Source organism: Eurytemora carolleeae, unplaced genomic scaffold (assembly GCF_000591075.1).
Source record: "Eurytemora carolleeae unplaced genomic scaffold, Eaff_2.0 scaffold1050, whole genome shotgun sequence".
NCBI classification, from domain to species: Eukaryota; Metazoa; Arthropoda; class Copepoda; order Calanoida; family Temoridae; genus Eurytemora; species Eurytemora carolleeae.
Window position 1 is genome coordinate 27,765 of NW_019396939.1, and position 22,241 is coordinate 50,005.

The 22,241-nt window shown below is 36.3% G+C and overlaps 1 protein-coding gene across 1 annotated transcript in view; it reads right to left on the bottom strand.

The window, feature by feature from the left end:
• Nucleotides 1-9,152: 9,152 nt before the first annotated feature.
• The window catches only part of LOC111710339 (lachesin), a 35,534-nt gene continuing 22,445 nt past the window's right edge, over nt 9,153-22,241 (bottom strand). The window contains exons 13-15 of the mRNA XM_023484400.1: nt 20,040-20,142; nt 11,236-11,298; nt 9,153-10,041 (exon numbers count right to left, since the gene is read on the bottom strand). Of these exons, the coding sequence (XP_023340168.1) occupies nt 9,947-10,041; nt 11,236-11,298; nt 20,040-20,142 (261 nt within the window). The 3' untranslated portion in view covers nt 9,153-9,946. The remainder of the gene's footprint in view (nt 10,042-11,235; nt 11,299-20,039; nt 20,143-22,241) is intronic.

The following is a 22,241-nucleotide window of genomic DNA, read 5'->3' on the forward strand; positions in this document are numbered from 1 at the left end:
TAACCCATAATATTTCAGAAAAAGTTTTACAACAACAAATTTTAAAAAGAATGGTAATTGAGTTTGCTGTCTAGACCTAACTTTGCTATTGAATAGAAGACTCGAGTTTGTCTCTATCTTAACCAATCAGACTGTTTTCAAAGTTTATTTATTTAAATTTAAAAAAGGAAATTGAACACTCGCCACGTACTCTTAATACCTAATTTATCTTTGCAAACTGATGGGTAAAACACTATGATATTTTAAACTTAGACTAAATAATCTAACAGAATGTTGAGTCCGAAATATCTCAGGTCTTCGCCAGCAAATATATAGTTAATATAGAATTGAATTCTGCTTGGCAAACGTGTTCATTTTAAAGAAAACTAAATTAACCTAAATTAAGAAGCAATGTTCCCTGGTAATTTTAATAATACTAATAATAATAATAATAATAATAATATAAAAATCTGAATACGTAAGATTTCAAAGTTTAATCAGGAGAATGGATTAAAATCATAAATTAAAGGTTTAGTGGAAATCAACTAAGCAATTGTCGCTACTCGTTAAAGGAAATAAGGAAAAAAGAGAAGATATAGAAAAGATAACAAGAATAAAAAGAAAAGAAAAGAAATGAATAAAAAGAAAAGAAAAGAAATGAATAAAAAAATAATTGAGAGAAAGAAAAGAGTAGAAAGGAAAGGGAAAGAAAAAATAGGAAAGAATAAAAATGAAAGGATAGAAAGGAAAAGAATAAAAAGAAACTGATAGATATAAGGTTAAAAAGAATATAATTTAAGGAAAAGATTGAAAGAAAATGAAAGAAATAATAGAAAAATACAGAATAAAGAACAGAAAAGAGAAAAGAAAGGATAAAAAGAATAAAGAACAGAAAGGAGAAAAGAAAGGATAAAAAGAATAAAGAACAGAAAGGAGAAAAGAAAGGATAAAACGAAAAAAGAACAGAAAGGAGGAAAGAGAGGGAAAAAGCAAAAAAAAATGATAAATAAATAAATAAGAAATGTTGATTTCTAACTTCATTAATCAACTAGATTATTATGCTGTATTCAGAAATTGTTACACAAGTGTTTTTAATGAATTTAACGATTTAAAGGGACTGTCAGCGTAATATATTTAAAGGGACTGTCAGCATAATATATTTAAAGGGACTGTCAGCGTAATTTTAAGTGACCTTCCATTATAAAAAGGAGCATCACCGACTCACAACGGTACCCTTTAAACATTGGACTGATCAAGTTTTTAATGCATGAATTTAACGATTTAAAGGGACTGTCAGCGTTATATCAAGTGACCTTCCATCACCGACTCACTACGGATTCCTTTGCTAGATATTTAGTTGGCAAAGTGTTGTATATTTAAGAACTATCCAGAAGATAATTCTAAAATTGGTTGAAAAATTGTGAACAGTCGATACTTTGAGTTGCTTAAGTAACAGATCAGTTGCAGTGTGGTTACACTTTACACAGCGTTTTATAGGAATTCAAGCAGTTTACGATATGTTTAAACAGAGAGATCTTTCTACTCGATGGACTGTCAATGGTTTCCAGGGTTTTGTTTGAGTTGCGGATTTATACGTCGCAGAGACATTGACGTGCATTGTCGGAAATTGACACTTTTCAAAGATTGAAAAACTATAACAAAATCTTTTCTTATGCAGTCACTCAAATAGGAAGTTTAAAGGGACTAACATGCAACTCTTCATATACTGAGGAACACGTACGTGTTACTCACATGCACTCGGCTTTTTGCCCATCCCTACATTTATTCAGCTAATATAAAAAAGGATGTTTGTAGAGAAAAAAACTTTGTAAATCCGTCCCCCCTCTCCGTGCTCCCCCTCCCCCCAACCCACCACTTTAATCTTAGATGTTCTTGGACTTGTTTAAAAGCTTTAATATTTAAAAGCAAGTTTTTTGCATTTATCTATAAATTGAGTCTTAGTCACAAACTCAGATTTGTTTATCTTTTTATCTTTGAAACCCATTGTTGCAGACCTTTGATATTTTATTTATATTAATTCTATTAGTTCAAAAGATCTAAGCTTGAAAAATCTAAGTTTTTCACCTCCAGGTAGAAAAGATAAAAGGACTAGCAAATTTGAGTTTTTATGATCAAAATTCAGTTCCTTAGAGAGGCATTTCGGAAACACAACTGTAACCTGAAGGATCAATTAAGAGAAAAACATTGCTTAGATTAAACTAGGGTTGGTTGGTGGTGGTGAGGGGGGGGGAGTCCAGAAAAAGTTGTTGGCTCTTGAGTATTTGTATTATTGGAGAATTGATTCTATACTGCCACACTAAACACACACAGTAGAGATTTAATGCAGTGGTTTTCCTGTAGCAAATATATTAGGTTGTACATTGTTCATTAAGATAAATGCACCCATTAGTAAATACCTAAATTATGTATTGAGATTAACCCAATTAAATATATAGATATTCATAACTCCGTCATAGTCATAATGTGATAACAACGTTATATATAACAGCTCAAAACTTGTAATTACGCTGTTAAGACCCAATGCTAACATAAACTGAAGAAATATAGCTAGTTGGTATAGAGACTTCGTAATGTTTACTGCCAGAGAGTAATCGTTGATAAACATGTTGAGGATCATCATGTCCTAGTTGAGACATAGATAGTTTATGAGATCACGCCCAGTGGTAGTGGTGTTGATAGTTCACGGGATTGTAGCCATGTTGATTGTGTCCTGGTTGAGGTATTAATCGAATTGCTAGTGTTCGTGTGGACATCAATAGCTATTAAGATCTCGCCCAGTAGTAGTAGCATTGATAGTTCATGGAATAGTAGCTGTGTGTTGACATTGATAGTCAAGAGAATCTGAGTTGTACCTGGATAGATACATGTTTGAGAAACGGTTATGGAGTAGGGCATTTACTAGATTCCTTGAACCTCAACCATTCTTTGCTATAGGAAATGTTCTCAAAAACTTCAACGAATTTCTTTTCACAAATATTGGCATGATTATCACTAGTACAGTGAGATCAAAATACTTTGGAATAAGAAGACGACATTTAAGCAACCTTATTATTTGTTGTTTTAAAAAATTGCTTGTGTATTGTGTTTAGAACAGTCAACTTCTTTTTCCACAATTTTATTGTTCTGACCGTTCATCCCATTTTTAAGAGATTTTTAATTCTTTATACCTGGATTTAAATTTGTTAGTAATTTATTGACAATTGACAACAAATGGCCTTATAAAAAGATGCACTTAAAAACAAATGTAAAAACAATGTATCTCAAAGTTTTTTCAATATTATAACGGGATTTTACAGATAAATGTTTCATTGATGTTGTATCCTAGACTGTTCCAGATAAGAGTGAACAGTCCCTTGAATACAAGCAGATGCCAGAGCAGTCAGTACAGCACGAACCTTAGAAGCATAGACACATAACAATACACATTCGTCTATTCCTATAGTTCTGTGCCCAGTACTATTCATAAAGTTTATTTAGATCACTGCATACAGAGGGAACCTATTGGAACAAGCTTCTTGCAGAAGAGATGAACAGAGTACCCGTCATAGTAAGCAATCCTGCTTATAGAGCTGAAGTTGCTTCAGATGTAGTTAAAGTAGATCCTGAAGACCTTGCTCCTCTTGTCAGTGGGAATGATCCCATTGTTACTGCCCAGCCTCAGAGGACGGAGATGTAGCTGAGGACGTAGAGGAGGATGAGGATGAGGACAATGTGACAGAGGATCTGTTAAAGATACTACAGGACGTCCTAGATAACCTGGAGGAACTCCATAAGGAGGTTTAAGACCTCCAATTCCCCACTCCTAGGGGCACATGCTCCCAACTGCCCCCTGTTGACCCATATATTAATGTATGGGACACAGGGAGGGCTTGGGAGCGAGAATACAAACTGCATCCTGACTCAAGTAGAGATGAGATCAGTACTAGGTTCTTGAACCAGGTGGTAGATATGCTCTAGATCATGCAGGAGCGTGTCAACCAGCAAACCTGGAATGAAAGATATAAAGATCTGATTGATGGACTGAATAATATATCAGTCATGCACGTGAGACTTGGTAGATTAACGGAGAAAGTGCTCAAAGGTCAAGCAAAGGAACCTAATATGTAAAGGGATCACGGCTGATCATTAAACAATCTATTTATCTCTATATTGTGATTATGTATACATTTATGAATATATGTGAAATAAATGTAATTAATCAAATTAGAATATGTTTATTAATATGGGTGTTAAATATTGCATGGATAAGTAATTGTATAAAGGTTTGATCCGAGTGAGGAGATGACCTGATGCATAATGTTATCAGGTTGCAAAGATAAGTAATTGTATTAAGGTTTGATCCGAGTGAGGAGATAACCCTATGTCTAATGTAATCAGGTTACAAAGATAAGTAATTATATAAAGGTTTGATCTGAGTGAGGAGATAACCCGATGTATGATGGTATCTATTAGCAAAGATAATTGATCACATAAGGGTTAGCTAACTTGAGGTGTGATCTTATCATAGTTTGCTAGTTTAAGTTTGCTAATTTTATTGCATCATACATTTTTGGATGTAAGAAATTACCACAACCAAAAGTGGCGCAGTAAAAGGGGCTTCTCTATTTTCAAATTTGGGTTTTCAGATATTACAGATTCCATTTTTTTAGAATAGAGACCTTAAACTCGAACCAAGAACCCCCCCCCCCCTCCCTTAACCCCTTCTAAAGCTTGTATATTGAAAGGCTTTGGGGGATATGGCGGGTATAAGGCGGGGCAAAGTATTAAGGTCAATGGCTGTTACTAAGCATGCTAGAACCACCTTGAAAGCTTTCAAACAAGTCTAAGATCCAAGCTTGTTTATGTATGAGTCAGTTAAAATTCTAAGTTTTGTAACAGTTGAAAATTAGTTTATCATACAAACTAAATAACTGACTTTGCAAAATGAGCCCCCCCCCCTTCTAATGAAGCGTAAAATGATATATGGACTATATACTTCAATTGCAAAGAAAATTGTTGAATTGTCCAAATCTAATTTAGTAGAATATCTACGCTCATTACATTGCATATGTTAAAAATAAACCCGCTAAATGCATTTTTAAAATTGATAAAATGCGTCTTAGTGAGGAATATTTACATATTGTCAATTCCATATTGCTAAATACACATGTAAAATTGTACATTGTACATTGTACACTGTATGTTGTATAATTATAGTTTTTATGCCAAAATTCTGGAACTTTATTTCATGAAATGGTTATTGGTTAAATCTCCAAAAGGTCATACACTAGAGCATTGTAGGAGAATGATGCCATGAAACTTAATTTATATTCTACTGTTATCTGTCAAAAAATAAATAATTTAAACCATTTTGCATAGATTTTTGTCATTGAAAAGGATACTTTAATGAACACATAAATCTCTAGCCATAAGATTAATGTGACAAAGTTGCCTCTTGAACAGGATATTTAAACAGACGCTTACAAATCTGGCTCCCTGTAATCAATGTGAGCAAGTTGTAACTTAAAATGACATACAAATCTTGAATTATGTTGGGTGTAACAAAGTTCACTATTTCATTCAAAGTTTGCAATCAAAATTTTTAATTATTTAGCTTATTACATTAGTTGAAATGTTGGATTTTGCCATATACTATATTTAACTGTTTTACATATTTGGAAATAAATAATTAAATAACACTTAGCCTATATTTTAATTTTAGTAAGGTTTCACCACAAATAATTTTTAATATATTGAATGCTCGAACTAAGAATGCACACAGTGAGAATACCGTATATTTTATGGGTTTACTGAGGCCACAATTTCGGCACAAGTGCTTTAAACATAAGCAATAAAACATAAGCAATAAAACAAGGAAGAATCGTTTTTTTTCTACAGTAACCTTTTAACAAAACTCTTCCATGCTAAAAAACGTTGAAAAATCAACTGTGGCAACTAACAATCTTTATATAATTCTGAACATACAAAATCATCCATCAAAATATTAAATCTGTTGTTTGTGGCTGCTAACGAAGACGACTTCACCGTCATTTTTGGGTCCCACAATCATGTTTACTGCAGCGATAGCAAGAAAGATAGTTAGATACAAGAAGATAGATAGATAAATCACCCGGCTCCTTGACCGCTAAAGATAGATAGATAGCACACTATCACTATTGGGCAAAAAAAATCTCGCTTGTGTTTTATTGGATAAAAATTCTAATAGACTGCGAAACGATGGTGTCAGGGATGTTTAAAATAATGGAGGGGATGGTAGGGGGGGAATGTCTGCCTTCCCTCCAGTTTAGAATTAATGCATAACCTGCATAGATTAATGCAGGAGAATGCAGTCGGAAAACTTGTAATCCCTTGTCAAGTGTCTAATGCATTTACTGTCTACCAAATGCACCAAGATTGGTTTACAGAATAGTTTTCATTTCAAATTAACATGATACCTCAGAAGTTTAATTTTATGAATAGAAAGAAGTAGCTGAACTAGGTATGACTGTAACTAATTTTAAACTTGCAGTCTAACTCGTTTAACCTAGGGCTGTGCAACATTCTGTTAACAAACGGCAAAAAAAACTTTGTTTTTTAATTGTTAACAAAATTTCTTGGAAAAATTAACAGTTTGTAAAAAGTTACGTTAATGTTTCAACTGGAAGTTGTATTAAACTTATAAAAATAAAAAACGAATTTCATGTAATTTGATGTTTTTATGTGTTTTGGTGTATTTAATGTTATTTTTCATCTATATTAACATGAAATAATTGTAGATGGCATGTTAACAGCTGGAACTGTTAACAATATGTAAAATATCTTCTTCTAACGAAATAAATAAATTGAGATCGTTAATTGAAAAAAAGAAAAGAAAATACCGTTAACATACAGATCATTCATTTTTTAGCTAAAGAACAATCAGCTGCCAGTTGTTTGTTGAAAATGATTAACGAATGATTTGAAAAAAGTCTGAATGTCCCCAGCCCTAAGTTAGTCTGAATGTCCCCAGCCCTAGTTTAGTCTGAATGTCCCCAGCCCTAGTTTAGTCTGAATGTCCCCAGCCCTAGTTTAGCGGCAGACAACTTCTCCCAATTCTTGATTTATAAGTCAAGGTTCAATTTCAAATATCTCCGGTATTAGTTAATTTCAGTTTTAAAATAGAATTAGTTGAACCATTCAGGGCTACTTAAACTTCCTTTCTCGTATTGAAAAATTCTTACTTTTTCTAATTTTGACGCTTAAGGGTTTTGCAGAATCAATCTAAATTTTTTATATCATGAACTAGATTTTGGGCATCCAGTTTTTCCTAGTCATAATTTGCGGCGATCCTGGGGTTCATTAGTTAGGATCGCACATCCAAGCAAACAGACAGGGATACAAAATGAGATTACCATTCTGTTGTAGAATGTGTAGACTGTAGAGAAAGGAAAATATTTATTTTATTTTATATATTTATTATGAATTAAATGTACGTGGATGCTTGCGGGGGGAAGATGTCATACTTGATAATAATTTCTAATCCTAACCCAACCCACTTACACCTTTTTATCTTTATATAGATTTCACTTGTGTGTCTGTCTTTCTGTATCCATGAACGTCAAACTACGGAACCAAACCGGCCCAATTTTTTTGTGAAAACTCCATGACCACAAGTAGGATTCATGGCCGGTTGAAACTAAAAATTTGGGCCTAACAAAATTTAGATTTAAATATAAGTGATGGTGATGGACCAAACCTGTTTAGAGTAAAAAAAAGTAGGTGTTAGTTCCACATTTAATGAAAATATATTTTGGTCTGGGTTGACCCTCGTCAGTTGTTTCTGTCAGGAAGATTAAAAACAAACCCTAACTTAGATTTTTTAATTTTTAGAAATCCATATTAACAATAAAATCCCAGAAATGTTTCGTTTTACAAATACAAGAAAATATGTTTTATACATTTATATTCCAAACATTAAACTCTGATCTCGGGTTGCAAAGATCTAGAGATTAGAAAAACACTTTCAACAATTTAAGCACGGTCAGCCTTGTACATTTGAATTTCCGAGCCAGGTCAACCTTTCCGGTCCCAGTTTGTACTGTACCACCCGGACATTGCAGGTAAATAAAGCAGACACTCAATAGGACTAGCCGGTGCAACATGGTTGACGCGGTCAGACTTTAGGTTAAAGTAATTGATTCTATGTAACAAACTCTAATCTCTACATCTTTTCAACCTAAAGTAGTAAAACTTTAATATTTCAAACTATGAATTATATTAGATTAAGTAATCTAAGTTTGAAATATCAAAGGTTTACGCCTTCCGGTTGCAGAGATATAGGGATTAGAAAATTTGAGTTTGTTGCAAAAACTCAATTCCTTTGCTTGAAGAGGTGCGTGTATGAAAAATTTCAGTTTCAACAATAATTCAACGTTTTTCTGCCATATTAATTACTTTTAATAAAAAGTAAAGACACATTATTGTCTTCACTTTTTTAAAGTAGATTTTTAATTTGTTTTATCTTGTTCAATCTGTCTGAAACAACTAATAATATTAAATTTTTATTATATATATTCAATATAAACATAAACTATCTAGATTATTTACAAATCACAACATGTATTTTATTATTATTTTTTTCATCAATTAATATCAAAATTAATATATTAAAAAATCAAAAAATTAAATATATGTCTCAATGTTTACTCTTTTGCACCATGTTATATTAAAATTTGTATTTAATTGTATTATAGCTTTTGGAAAATATTTTTGAAAAAAAAACAATGATAGTCAAATTTTTTTATGTTTCACACTTTAAAATAAAACGTTTGAATATTGAAAATTTTCCTTGCAAAAATAAATTTTAAAACAACTTATTTTGTGATTGGAATAAAACGGCATCTTTATTTATTTACATTTTTTTCATTCGAATATTATTGTTTGTGGCAAAAACTCAATTATCTGTTTGTTCAACATTTTACCCCAACAAAAGATATTTACTCTAACAAAAGATATTTACCCTAACAAAACAGTGTTTTATAACGTAACAAAAGCAACCTTAAAGAGCATACAATTTTTAAATGTTATAAACATTTGAGAATCTTGAAATTATTAAAATTAATAAAAATCTAAAAACAAATGTAAAAAAAAACTATATTGCCATCTACTGTTATAAATTAAGGTTTAGTTGTAAAATAGCTTGAATTTGAAGTTTAACTTCTATTTATTGCCACCAGACTAATTTCGTTTTTCATGTAAACCTGAAACAAGTTCGCACAACACAGTCAATTCGTAATAGACGTCATTCATGTTGTGAACAAAGAAAATAAAAAATTTTAAAAAACTAAATTGCTTTGAATAATTTATTTGTTAAAATCGATTCTGAAATTAGAACTAAGGATTCTTTTGTAGAAAAATAACAAAACACATATTTTTAACATTGACAAATTGCACGGAGTTTTTTTTTATAGTAATTTTACTAATAAAATTAGGATGTTTTCCAATGCTCAATCCTCTTTACAGATGATTCCTGCAAGCCCGCAGTTTAACAGCTTCAGCTCGAGTCTTAATTTCTTAGACCCAGCTTCAAGGCTGAATCTTAGATCCAACTTATGAATCAGCTGACGACATTGTGTCACATGATCAACAGCTGCCAGCTCTGAGACCCGATTTAAGGACTTAGACCCAATGAAAATAAAGCAATCCGACCTTTTTTGATTTTAGTGGAAAATTAGTCTCAATACATGTTTCGAGTCTTATTCTAATCAATTCCCGGAATCCGCCAAATACAATATTAAACTAGTTTAATAAACCCAACTTTAAGGAGAATTAGTTGCAACTTAGATCCCAAAGTTAGAGTCTAAAATTAGTCTCAATGAAAGTTTAGACCTGAGTCTTATTTTCACAAATTTTGAAATCGCAGGCTCTGATCATTTTTAAGATTTAACAAATATATGGCGTACATAAACATTGAACAGCAAAGTATTTTCTAGAAACAGGAGATGATACTGATTAAAACAGGACTAATGATACTTGTGAACAGGATCCTCACTGCTTCAGATGTTACAGGTTCAGGGGCTATGGCTGAAAAAATACTCCTTTAAAGGGACTGTAAGCGTAATTTAGGTGCCCTACATGCAAAAATGGCAATTCCCGATTCACAACGGTACCGACCTTAAAAGCTTTGTCTGATCAAGTATGGATTATATATCATTGTTTATAATTTTGAAAACTAATTTTTTTCAATTGTGGTATCTCTACAGTTAGGACCAGAAAAATGTGGAATAAAAAGACGACATTTTAGCAATGCTCAAGTGTATTTGATGTTGTCCTTAAGTTCAATGGGTCTGATAACACTGCACAATCACTGTGTCTCGTGTTCATTGGACTATTTAAAGTCATAACTTGAGTTTAAAAGTCTTCCTAATTCAGAGTTTTATGGTTTTCACCGTACAAAAGTGACGTGAGCATTTCTACTGCAGGAAAACATATGAAAATTTTAAAAACATTAAAGATTTTTAAATCTAGAAAAACAATAATATCTTCACAAATTATTGATCAGATAAAGGTTTCAAGAGTACTGTTGTGAACTTCAAAAATTTTTTTCGCAAAACCATTTAGAAATTAGAAATATTTAGTTCACAATATTAAACTATCAAAACCATTTAGAAATAAAGAATATTTAGTTCACAATATTAAACTACCAAAACCATTTAGAAATAAAGAATATTTAGTTCACAATATTAAACTATCAAAACCATTACGAAATAAAGAATATTTAGTTCACAATATTAAACTATCAAAACCATTTAAAAATAAAGAATATTTAGTTCACAATATTAAACCATCAAAACCATTTAGAAATTAGGAATATTTCGTAAATAATATTTAACTAATGACCAATTTAGGACAGAATGCTTGGAATGAAAAAATTTCAGAGTTTCCTTCTATATAATGTGTATATTAATTATTTTGTAACAAACTTTTGCAGATTTTTAAAACTTTTAACTTTTAACTAAAAGATTTTTAAAACTTTTAACTTTAATTAATACGTGAGCAGTCAAGTTTGTTTTACTATGTTGACATGTCTACTATGTTGACATGTTTACTATGTTGACATGTCTACTATGTTGACATGTCTACTATGTTGACATGTCTACTATGTTGACATGTCTACTATGTTGACATGTCAACTATGTTGACATGTCTACTTTTCATAACTTAATTTGATATGAAAATTATGGAATTGATTTTATATTAATAATATTATTTAATCACCTTGACCCTCGTAAATTGGTCTGCTTGTCTCAGCTGGTATTCTTACTTCAAGGGGGGTCTTATCTAAAAAAACAGTTTTGTTAAATTTTTACTTAACTACTTAACAGGAAAGTTAGAGCTATTTTATACTTATTAGTATACCTTAATCTCAGCAATTGTAAAACTAAATAGATAGCTAAATGTGAAGGCTTAAATTTTTTATTATAGGAATTGTCTTCCATAGTCAATATTTTAATCTAAAACAAGTACAATTGCACAATTTTTATATTTTAATTTAACCAGGGCCTCTCTAACCATGGTTGGTTGTTTTGAATGAGAGGCCTTTCTGCAACGATACATGTATGCTAAATTTAAATAAAACAAAATAAAACAAAAACAATTTAGAACTAAAGGAAAAGGAGGACAAGGAAAAGTAGTAGATAGAGGAAAAAGTATTGAAGAATAAAGAGGAAAAGAAGAAGAAAGGATCATTGGGGGGGGGGGGGACAACCCAGCACACTAAGTTTATAATGTTTATGTTTTATTATGTTTTGTTATAATAACAGGGGAAAGGGGATAGAATCAAGATTTAACAATAAAATCAAATTCGATTTATACACTGAAAATTATTTTTTTTTTATTATAGAAGAAACAACTCATGATAAACATGATAATCATAATTTACATGTACATGGGTAAGGCGCATCACTCATTGTCTTCTGCCTCAAGTGCGTTCTGGTCTATGGGTTCGTAGCTCAAGATACCCTCGAGCTCCTCCAGGACTAGAACCCTCGAGTCCTGATCCCACTCTGAAGGGTTGTTGATCTGGAATACCTCTATCCAGGTATTCAAATGGTTCTCTAGGTAATAAGCGTTGTTTTCATCTTGGTAACATGGGTTTCTCCTTTCTTGTATTGCTTCACGTGCAGCATGGTGCCCCTCGTTCATATACAAATCGATAAGGTTCTCAACGTCTAGTCCCAATTGAGTAATAGCTACACAGGACATCCTCAGACTTTCCAACTTTGAGTCACTCCCTAAGCTGAGCACTCTAATTCCCTGAGAGAAGGATCCCACTGCTAGGTCAAGGTCGTCAAGGCTAACTCTAGCTCTCTTTGCGGCTGAGACTCCCATCTCCTCAATAACCCTATCAGCTGCAACGTCAATTTCGCCGTAAGCAGCCATTGCTCCTAGCACAATCTCAGCCCAGTGTTTGCGTAAAGCATTCCCCCTACCTGAAGGGATGTCAGAACGTATCCCTTCTAGCTCATTTCGGTGGACTACCTTCCTCTTGATCCCAGCAAGAATTGAATCAGACAACTCCTTCGTAGCCCAGCTGTGAGCTCTGGACAGATGTTTGATTATGCTGACAACAAAGTCACGATGTGTCCTGCTGGTCTTAGCAACATCACTGGCTACCCTATACAGCTTGGATACTGCTCGTTCTTCAACGAAGAAGCTTCCTTGCGAATCCAACCACTTCTTGTACATAGTAAGATTCGAGTGGCAGTTGACAACGGTCATGTATGGACTGGTCATTCTCCCATGGGACATCCTATACAGCCCGACAGCATGCCAGAACTCCAGATCGTCGATGTCGTTGAGTGCTCTGCATAGGAGTTTAGCGTCCTCAGGCTGCAGGGTGGGGCCACATATTGCCTCGGACATACCGTTGATATTCCTCGCCTTAAGCGTGTCGTTCGCAATAGACACCACCTTCTTCATACTGTTGCTAAAGGCAACGACTTCCGCATCATTGAGCAGCATATTTCCTCTTCTTATTGCTGCAACGTTATCATTCAAGGAGAGGAGTATCTCCCTGACCCTGGGTTGCAGTTTCACGACATGAGTAGTTAGCGTAAAGAGTAGGTCAAGCTTCATTCGTATATAGCATCTGTCTTCAGGGGGCACTCTGTCATACTTCTTCATTACGGATTCTGATACCTTGTCTCTTTCTACCCTTTGAGTTAAGGTGTCAATCTCTGGTCCTCTAGGCACTCTTCTGCTGCTAATCGGCAAGAGTCCTAGGGGAGGCAAGGTCACTGTGCACATTTGGGGCATCTCCGGTTCTGGCCCAGGAATACTGTCATCGGCGATTTCGCTGTCCCAGTCGTCGTCCCTCGCATCATACACGAGCCCAACCCTAGAACCCATTGTGCTAGCATACGACATAGCATCTTTAAAGGGATTTCCACGAAAGTCGCTGATTCTTTCCCTGAGTTTCGCAATTGCCGAGTTGAACAGTTCTTCATTGTCGATCGTAAAGATTGTATCCTCCAGCACTCTCAGAGATCCTTCGCGAATACCGTAACCGATTGATAGTTCTACCCGATTTGAGAGGGAAGCTTCGATGTATGTTAGAGCCTTAACCACCCCATGGAATGCTTGGACGTTCAATGATTTCCCACGCTTTTCGTAAACCTTGGTCATCAGATCCAAGTCTCCTGTCTGGCCACTAGTTCCTGGTGCATTCGGATACGCCACGACAGAGTGGCTCGTCTGTTGCGTCACTCGAGTCATTCTTTTGGTTGAGACGCTGGGGCTTATCTTCACCATGCATAACAGGGTGTCTTCATCAGGGAACAACCCATTCATTGCCAGCTCCGCCTCCCACAGTTGCTCTCCAGGGAGCCCCTTAGCGTTAAGACACACAGTCATTGCCCTGGCCATATGAATTGTCCTTGATTCAAGAGGTAAACTTCGGTATGCCGGGTTAGTCACGTCGAATATTCCCTTAGAGACTTTCGTAACATCCCTGCCTTTCCGAGACCTTCCCGTGTGCATATCGTTATAACTGAATCCTGGGCTGCTCCATGCTTGTCCTGTTGAGGCATCAGTCACGTCTGTTCCAGTAGATAAAGGAGGTTCATACCTCGCCACAACCATCACATGTTCATCATCCCTCGATCTGATAACCACCTCAACAGGGTCAGGTAGCGCGTAGTTAACCATGTTAACTCCTAGGTAGCTGTAATAATTGTCAAGTACAAACCGCGTCAGTTCACAGGGAGGCCGCGTCCTTGCAATTGAAAGTACCCTACGGACGCTACTGTCTGGATACTCCAATGTGCACCTGGATAGAATGGAAGTAACAGAAGTCTTGCTGTGCACTTTCGCATATCTTCTGCATCTAGCTAGCTGGATCGGGCTTAACAATTTCCTGCAGGACTCGCACTCCATCAGCTTAACAAGTAGCTTCATTTGGCTAGCGTAAGGTCTCATGGTCCCAACCGATTCTAGAACTGAAGGATCCCAGGTGCATGACATCACTATCTCCCACAGAGCCTCAGCAACCACTGTGTCAGAGTCCACCAATGCCGCGTTCACCATCTCCTGGCAGAAATCCCCACATCGGACCATGTTCCGAAGAATCCTCCTCAAGCTGCTGGTTGGGTCGTCAACTCCATGGAAGGCAGGAATCGTCGGGTTGGCCATGAAGCTGTACACGTTTGGGTTTCTGAATTGTGCTAAGTAAAATGCACCAATGACTGCTTTAATTTCTCCAAAGCACTCTGCCCCCTCGTCAACCTCTGCGAGTCCTTGGACGAACATGTTCACTGGTCTCATATGATCGGTTTTCTCCTTCGTAATGAAATCCACGAAGGCTGGGAATCCCCATCCGCCAAGATAGGACGGTGCGATGATCTGGGGTATTAGACTAATGATGTTGTTCTTAGCGATGTTGGGGTCCCATTGTAACGCTGTGCTGACTACGAGTCTTATGGCCATAACATACATAACCATTGGATCTGCTCCTTTCTCAATTGCTCCCCTGATGGAACCGGTAATGTCCTGGACTTGCCCTTGAAAGGTTGTGATCATCCTATCTGCTGCTGTGCAAACCTTCATCATCGTCCTTATTGGCTTAACCACTTCAGCACCTTTCGAGAAAAATCTATTAAGGAATGTGAAATTCAACGTGGATATGATGGTCTTGTCCTTAGCAATCACTAGCCCAACCTCAGCGTAAGCCTCCGTTATTGCGTCCTCAATCAGCAGGCACTTCTTTTCCTTCTCCTGCTTGGTAGACTTCTTGGAGAAAAAGAAGCAGAATAGTGCATCGTCAATCATCACTTTCCCTTTGTAACCTTCTCCGGCCGATAGTATACCCTTCTTTCGTAACTTGGCAGTGACGTAAAAGAGCAGGTGGCTATGCAATATACAGTCATACCTCCCCGTCCACCCCTGAACCATCCCCTCGTCTATCATCATGTCCACGTTCAGCCCGTCTCTTCTGCACACGAACCTCAAGGTATCCCACACTTTCTGGAAGGTGATTCCGTGATCTGCTTGAGTATACCCAATGAGTGTATCGTGATGTGTTAAGAAGAAGCTCCTCTTCGCTCCAGGACTCCACCCCTTTACATCGATGCTTATGAATAAGCATGACCCCACCTCTGACAACTTTGATAAGAACGTCCTGAAAGCTAAGTCCATGTCTGACTGGCTGGCCCCCATTGCGATGTTCCCCAAATGGTTAGTAAGTATAGGGTGACTCGAATCCATTTCACTCAACATCCTCCTGCTTGACTCGTTCAGAGAGAGAGTTTCTCTTGACGTTAGGGCATCTTTAGTGTTTTCTGCCTTGGTTGCCAGGTCCGCTATATTGTCTCTTTTGATCAAGCCCTTGGCAAACATTATCTTGTAGTCTAACATCTTTACTCCTGCACCACAGTCATCTCCATTGAACATGCTGTAAAGAAGCTCATTGGCTGAAACATTTCTCCTAAACATTGACGAACCTGGGTTCACATACTCCTCATATCTAGCAGGAACACGGGTGACGTCCTTCGCCTGGATGAATGCTTTGTCAGCAGTGTTCACGTAAGGGAAGTGTCGCTTCAACCTTGCTGCTCCCCAGAGGTTTTCGGGAGGGTTAAAAGGGCCGAACTTAATCGCCTGTTCGATAGCAACTCGCACTTCTGCTTCGCTCCCCTCGTTGCACTCGTGATTTGGGATTGAGTGCTCTTTAGAAGCGGTAGCTAGAAGGTCGAATATTTCGCAGAATCCTATGAAGTCTTTCTCTGCCTTAGGGTCCGTAGATCTCGGCTCAGTCATATTGTCCCTAGTGATCCGCAATGTAGTAACTATGTCTCTGTCCGGTGTAGGTAAGTAGTGAAACAGGTAACATAAGTCGAGTACTATACCATCGTATGTACCAAGGTCTTTAAAAAGATCTATCAGGCCATGTGCATCCTTGCAAACTTCTTCCAGTCCCTCAAGCAGCTTTGTCCTCCTCCGGTCCTCCCCAGTGTCCATGCCTGAGGGGATGTCGTGCATGTGGTAATCATTCTCCAAGATAGCTAGGACCTGCTTCATGGATTTCGGTAACTTCGAGTCTTCGGCAGGGTATGCATCTCTCAGACGGGCGCCCATATACCTCTCCACTTTATCCACGGCTTTACTTATGTCTAGAGGTCTATCTTCATTAATTCCCCTAGTCCGGTACACCTTCATAAACGTGCGAACATTGGCTATCGACTTTAGCCTCTCTATTAGATTTATGACGTGATCTCTGCCAAGGAGATAACCGTAGATGTACTGCCTTGTGCATACAACGATGTACAACTTAGAGCAAAATTTCCAGCACCTTATGGACTTGTCCGAATTCGTTCTGCCAGGCAAGTATCCTAGGTCAGGCAAGGAATGGTCGTCAATCTCCACTCCTGCGAAATCAGTAATTCCAGCTTGATCCATATCTGCCAGTAGATGCCCAAATCGACCGTCCTTAGTGGCTTTGAACCAATACTCAATCAGCATGTAAGCTAGGATAGCACGCTCTGCTCCTGGTGTGAGGTCAGCTAGGGATGAATTAGTCGCTTTAGCCCTAAGGGTCCAGTTTCGAGAGACACAGTTAGATACTCCAGTCAACTGGGGAAAGTTATCCACTATTCCATGAGTGATGTTGTGGTTAGGTATGCAGCCTAATTTAAAGTTCAGTTCATCTAATATTACGTGGGAGATAAAATGACCCATAGCTGCGCTCCCCGTAGTCCAATTCGAGGCTAGAGACATGATGAGATGATTCAGCTTCAGCTTCCTGATCAGCACATTCAGGTCACCGGTGTCAGCATTCCTACACAGAGAGGCAAATAGCTTCCTGTCTCTCAAGAACCTAGGATGCATATCATCAGGGTCGTCATAATCTTCATTCAACTCCCGGTTTGCAGCAGCAGCCCTAGCAGCTTCCGACTCCTCGCCCCAATCGGGAAATAGGCTCCTGCACGGGTTGCTCTCTTTTACCCATTCTCTAGTAGCTTCATCTCCTCTCAAGGCAACAATCTGTGATGTGGCTATTAGATCCAGCTGCGTGTCGCCAAGATAACACGGCTTCTTGTCCACTCTGGCCATCTCAGAACTATTTAGGTTAACGTGGTATATCTGTCCAGACGGCCTCCTGAGTCATGTGAGCAAGATCTAGAGAAATGACGCTCAGTGTACAAATACCACAGTAAAGAAGTAGCCCTGGCGCAGGTATCAGCTACCCTGCTCTTGATGTGTCTGCTCCACGGGCCCCGAGCACTCACGGACTGACACAGACTGTCCCTGAGCACGTATCTTTGGGGGTCCCAGAACTGTCGAGCAGAGGTCTCCTTCAAGGCTCCGCAGTGCCTTGATCTCGGCAGTAAGGGTTCCTACCCGCTTACTAGTTGTGTGCCCTCAAGGGAGGTGCTTCAGTAACAAACTTTCTCTTTTAGAAGTGACCAAGCAAATATAAGCTTGGGAGTTTTAGCTGGCTGGCATAAATGAGATCTCGATTGATTTATCGATCCTTCTTTGGTTATTTACTGGAGGGATGCATCAATCTCAAGACCCTATCAAAGCCGGGTTTGGGAGATGGTCAGATATTCACGAATTGCCATTGCAACTTAACGCCTATCTTCAGAGCAAGGGAAATGCAGTTTGGTGCATAGGATTGATTTGCTACTTGTGCATATTGATAACCTGGTTCCCCACCCCAGGAATTGCTGCCCTTGTAAGCAACAAGGACCCTGAGAAGTTTTTGGTTTGGTTCAATCAGTTTATCCTCTGTATCTTAAAAAATTCTTCAATCAACACAGGAAAAGGAATGTGGATACAGAGGGACAGTAACCCTACAGAATTGATTCAAATGATTTGTTACAAAGGATGTGATGATCCTGTTTTTTCAGCAGACCAACTTGCAAGCATGGTTCCTAGCTGGAGAAATGTAACAGGTGGAGGTTGTATAACAGATATCCAGGCCATTCACCACATTTGCCAGTTCATCAGTCCGCTGCTCTCAGATAGTTCCATACCAGCTCATATAAGATGGATTGATTCTTCATCTGCATTTGTTTCAATGTATATGCATTCTAATATTGAAAACAAACTCCATGCAGGTATGTTCAGTTGCCAGGGAGTAAACAGTTTTACAAATTCAATCAAATCTGTAAGATCAGTATTCAACTTGAAGAAGATCAAGTATTTGGACACAAAACTATCTGAAGCTCTGAAACTCATTGCAAAAAAGCACACTGAAAATGATTCTTTAATCAAACAATTCACACATTCTCAGCTTCTAATTCTATACATGTGGAATTTTCCTTATCATATAATGGATCTCTATACTCACAACGATAAAAATAAGTTTTTATCTGTTTATGATCTTGAAACTATTCGTCCTGTCCTTTCTGCATTCATTGGCAAAATTGTCACTGATACGCCAGAGTTAGCTGAGCTCAGAAAGAAAAGGCATGAAGCTAAGGCCACACATAGGTATAGCACTTATGTTACACTTTCTCAAGATCAGAATCCTGGAATAAAGCACAAGGCTGCTGACCAGTGCAAGAAGATACAGAAAAGTCAGAAAACATCTGAGATTAAGATGTTGGAAAGGGTTACATCCATGTTGAAGGACAAGTTAGAAAAGATGAGAGAAGGAGAAGTTGAAGTTGTTGCCCCTTTTTGCTCTGTTTGTAAATAGTGAACTGCACTGTTTACAATCCTACTAAACCTAACTCCGCGCAGTCAGTTAGATCCTATACCATTTACCACAGTGATCCTAGAATTCTGGACACGGTTACACTTGCAAGACAAATAAACATATACTAATATAAAACTGTTCACTCCCACGCGAGAAATCTTGCGCCTGCGTAGTCAGTCTGTAAACAGCTTCCAAAACTAGTTTTTCACAATACGTTCTGTACAGATCCGCAGGGAGAACTCAGAAACTCACAGGGGCATCAACTAGACTTTATACACGGAGCATGGCTCGCGTAACAATATTCTTCAAGAAATTTTTTTAAAACTTGTTTTATAACTTGTTATGGTGCCTAAAGGTTTTATTTCCAATGGAATAGAGTTCCAGATCCTTGGAAGATAGACCATAGGAAAATTCTAAAATTAGCTGGTACTCAATGTAATCTGCTTACATTTTAGTTTTGATTTTCGAATTTTGAATTAACTTCCTCTGAATGAAACCCCTGTCAAATACACTCTGTCACAATTTAAAACAAAAGAATACTAATTGCCTATTATGCTTTTGTACTTCACATTAACAATCATGATGACGTAAAACCAGTCATTATTTAAAATAAATTTATAGAATTTCAAAAGTATTTCTAAACATAAACTTTTAAGCCGGAAAATGTAAAATTGTATAATTGTAAGTATAAGCAAAATCAACCAAGCCAAAAAAAAAATAATTAAAATTATTTCATGCATTTGCGCCGTATTTGTTTAGATATATCAAACTTTGGCCTCCGAAATGGGATTTCTAGGATTAGGATTAGAGAATTAGCTTCTGAGGAAATTAGTCAGTTACAGTTGATTGATTGATTGATTGATTTCTAACAATATTTTACCTATCTCTGCTGTTCTGAATGTGAACACAGTTGAGTAGGGTGACCATCCATACTTGTTCTGGGACCGTACAATCACATCGTAAAATGTATTGTTCTGTAGACCCTGAAATTGAATGAATTTGATCATTATCAACACTATATTTCCACCCACCAAAAGCAAACTTTCTCGTCAATATCTCTGATCTAAAAAGGCTTCCTTGTTTACATACAATATATACTACATGATGTACAGTGGTCCACATTCTTATATAAGGAAGAACAAATTCCATTCTAAGGTTGGGGAAAGCAGTAAATAAAAAAAAGGCTCAAGCATGAAAATCTTAAGTTGTCCAAAAACTAAAATTCGCAAAAAATACTCTCCTGGCCATATTTGGTATTTCTTTTATTAAAGGATTTGAGTCTTTGGAACAAAATCATATATTTAAACCTCAATATCTTTAGAACTCAATGTTGTAAACCTTTGATATTTCAAACTCTGATTATTTGATCTAATAGAATTCATAGTTTGAAATATCTAAGGTCTGCAACATTTGGTTCCAAAGAAATAGTGATTAGAAAATCAGAGTTTGTGTCAAAGAGTCAATTCCTTTGTCTCCATGATACTTATAGTTGTGCGATGGTTAATTAGAATCATTTATCTAATAAGGAAGGAAAAGGATAAGTTCCTCAAAATACAAAAAGAAATGATATGAATCCTATCATAGAATAAATAATCCTTTAAACATAATATTAGAAACAAAAATTAAATATTTTGCCAATTTTCTTTTTTCCTTCTTTCTCTCTTTTTTCGTTTCCTTCTTTTAATTTTTCTTTTTCTTCTTTTTTTGTCTCAGAAATTGTGCCCCTCCTGTGCCCTCTTTCCAGAGGTTAAAGGGGGGGGCACATGCCCCTGTGCACCCCCTAGCTACGGGCCTGCCTCCCTCTAGTTTGTTTGCCCTAGCACTCTCATTTTTGGCACTATCACTGTGAAATTTCTTGACTTTTAATGAATAGAAATTTTATGGATTTTTTTGTATCTTTTTTGTTAATGCATAGATTAGGATTGGGAACAGAATGGTAAAAAGTCAAGTCCGAGTAAAAAATAATTAAACAATAATTCAGACGCCCCAGCTTGTATAGGGTTAAGGTAAATGCGGACATGGTGTTTAGAACAATATTGTTGCTTTGATTAGGATTGAACACTTAACAATTATCGATGATTATTGGTTGTAATATCTGAATAATTTGTTTGGAATTAAATTGAATTTATACGATCCGAGCTTAATGTTGCAACTTTCTGAATTTGTATGGACGCTTCGTTCTTCAGCATGAGTTTTTTTTAACAATTAACAGATAGAAGTAAGATTAGAAGCAATCAAAAGCGCTTATTTTTCGCCGTAAGCCTATACCCCCTTTCATTTTTCGCGAACACTCCCTTTAAGGAGCATTAAAATAAATTTCTTGTCTTTTAGTTTTTTAGTTCCGCATTTCCGGTCTTTAGTTAAACATATCCGGTCCACATAGCAATGCAGATATAGGATTTTACACAAATATAAACAACTTAATTCAAACTAAAGATTAGATTGGTCAGCAAGTTGTCAGTACAGAATAGGTGTTACTTGATAATATGGTAGATTACACTATTATCTTTATCCATCTATTACAGAGGTGGGACTTAGGTTTAGAATCGATAAACGATAGTTGTTCGTTTCGATATTGATGTTTTATTTCAAAAAATAAAAAATAAAATTTAAAAATAAATTCTTTTCCGAATGTGTCGTTTTTGATTGTGTACCATAAGAATTGACTGAGATATTAAGAAATATGTCTAAAATTGCAAACCTATCTATCCTGTCTATATATATTCTATTTTATATTCATGGTTGATACCATCAGGTTGCAGAAATTATGGGATTAGAATGTTTTGAGTGCTGGTAAAAACTCAGTTTCTTTATTCCCAGTATTTACTACTAATAATATTCCCAGTATTTACTACTAATAATATTCCCAGTATTTACTAATAATAATATTCCCGGTATTTAATAATATTCCCAGTATTTACTACTAATAATATTCCCAGTATTTACTACTAATAATATTCCCAGTATTTACTACTAATAATATTCCCGGTATTTATTCCCGGTATTTACTATTAATAATATTCCCAGTATTTACTACTAATAATATTCCCAGTATTTACTACTAATAATAACCAATTGTAAA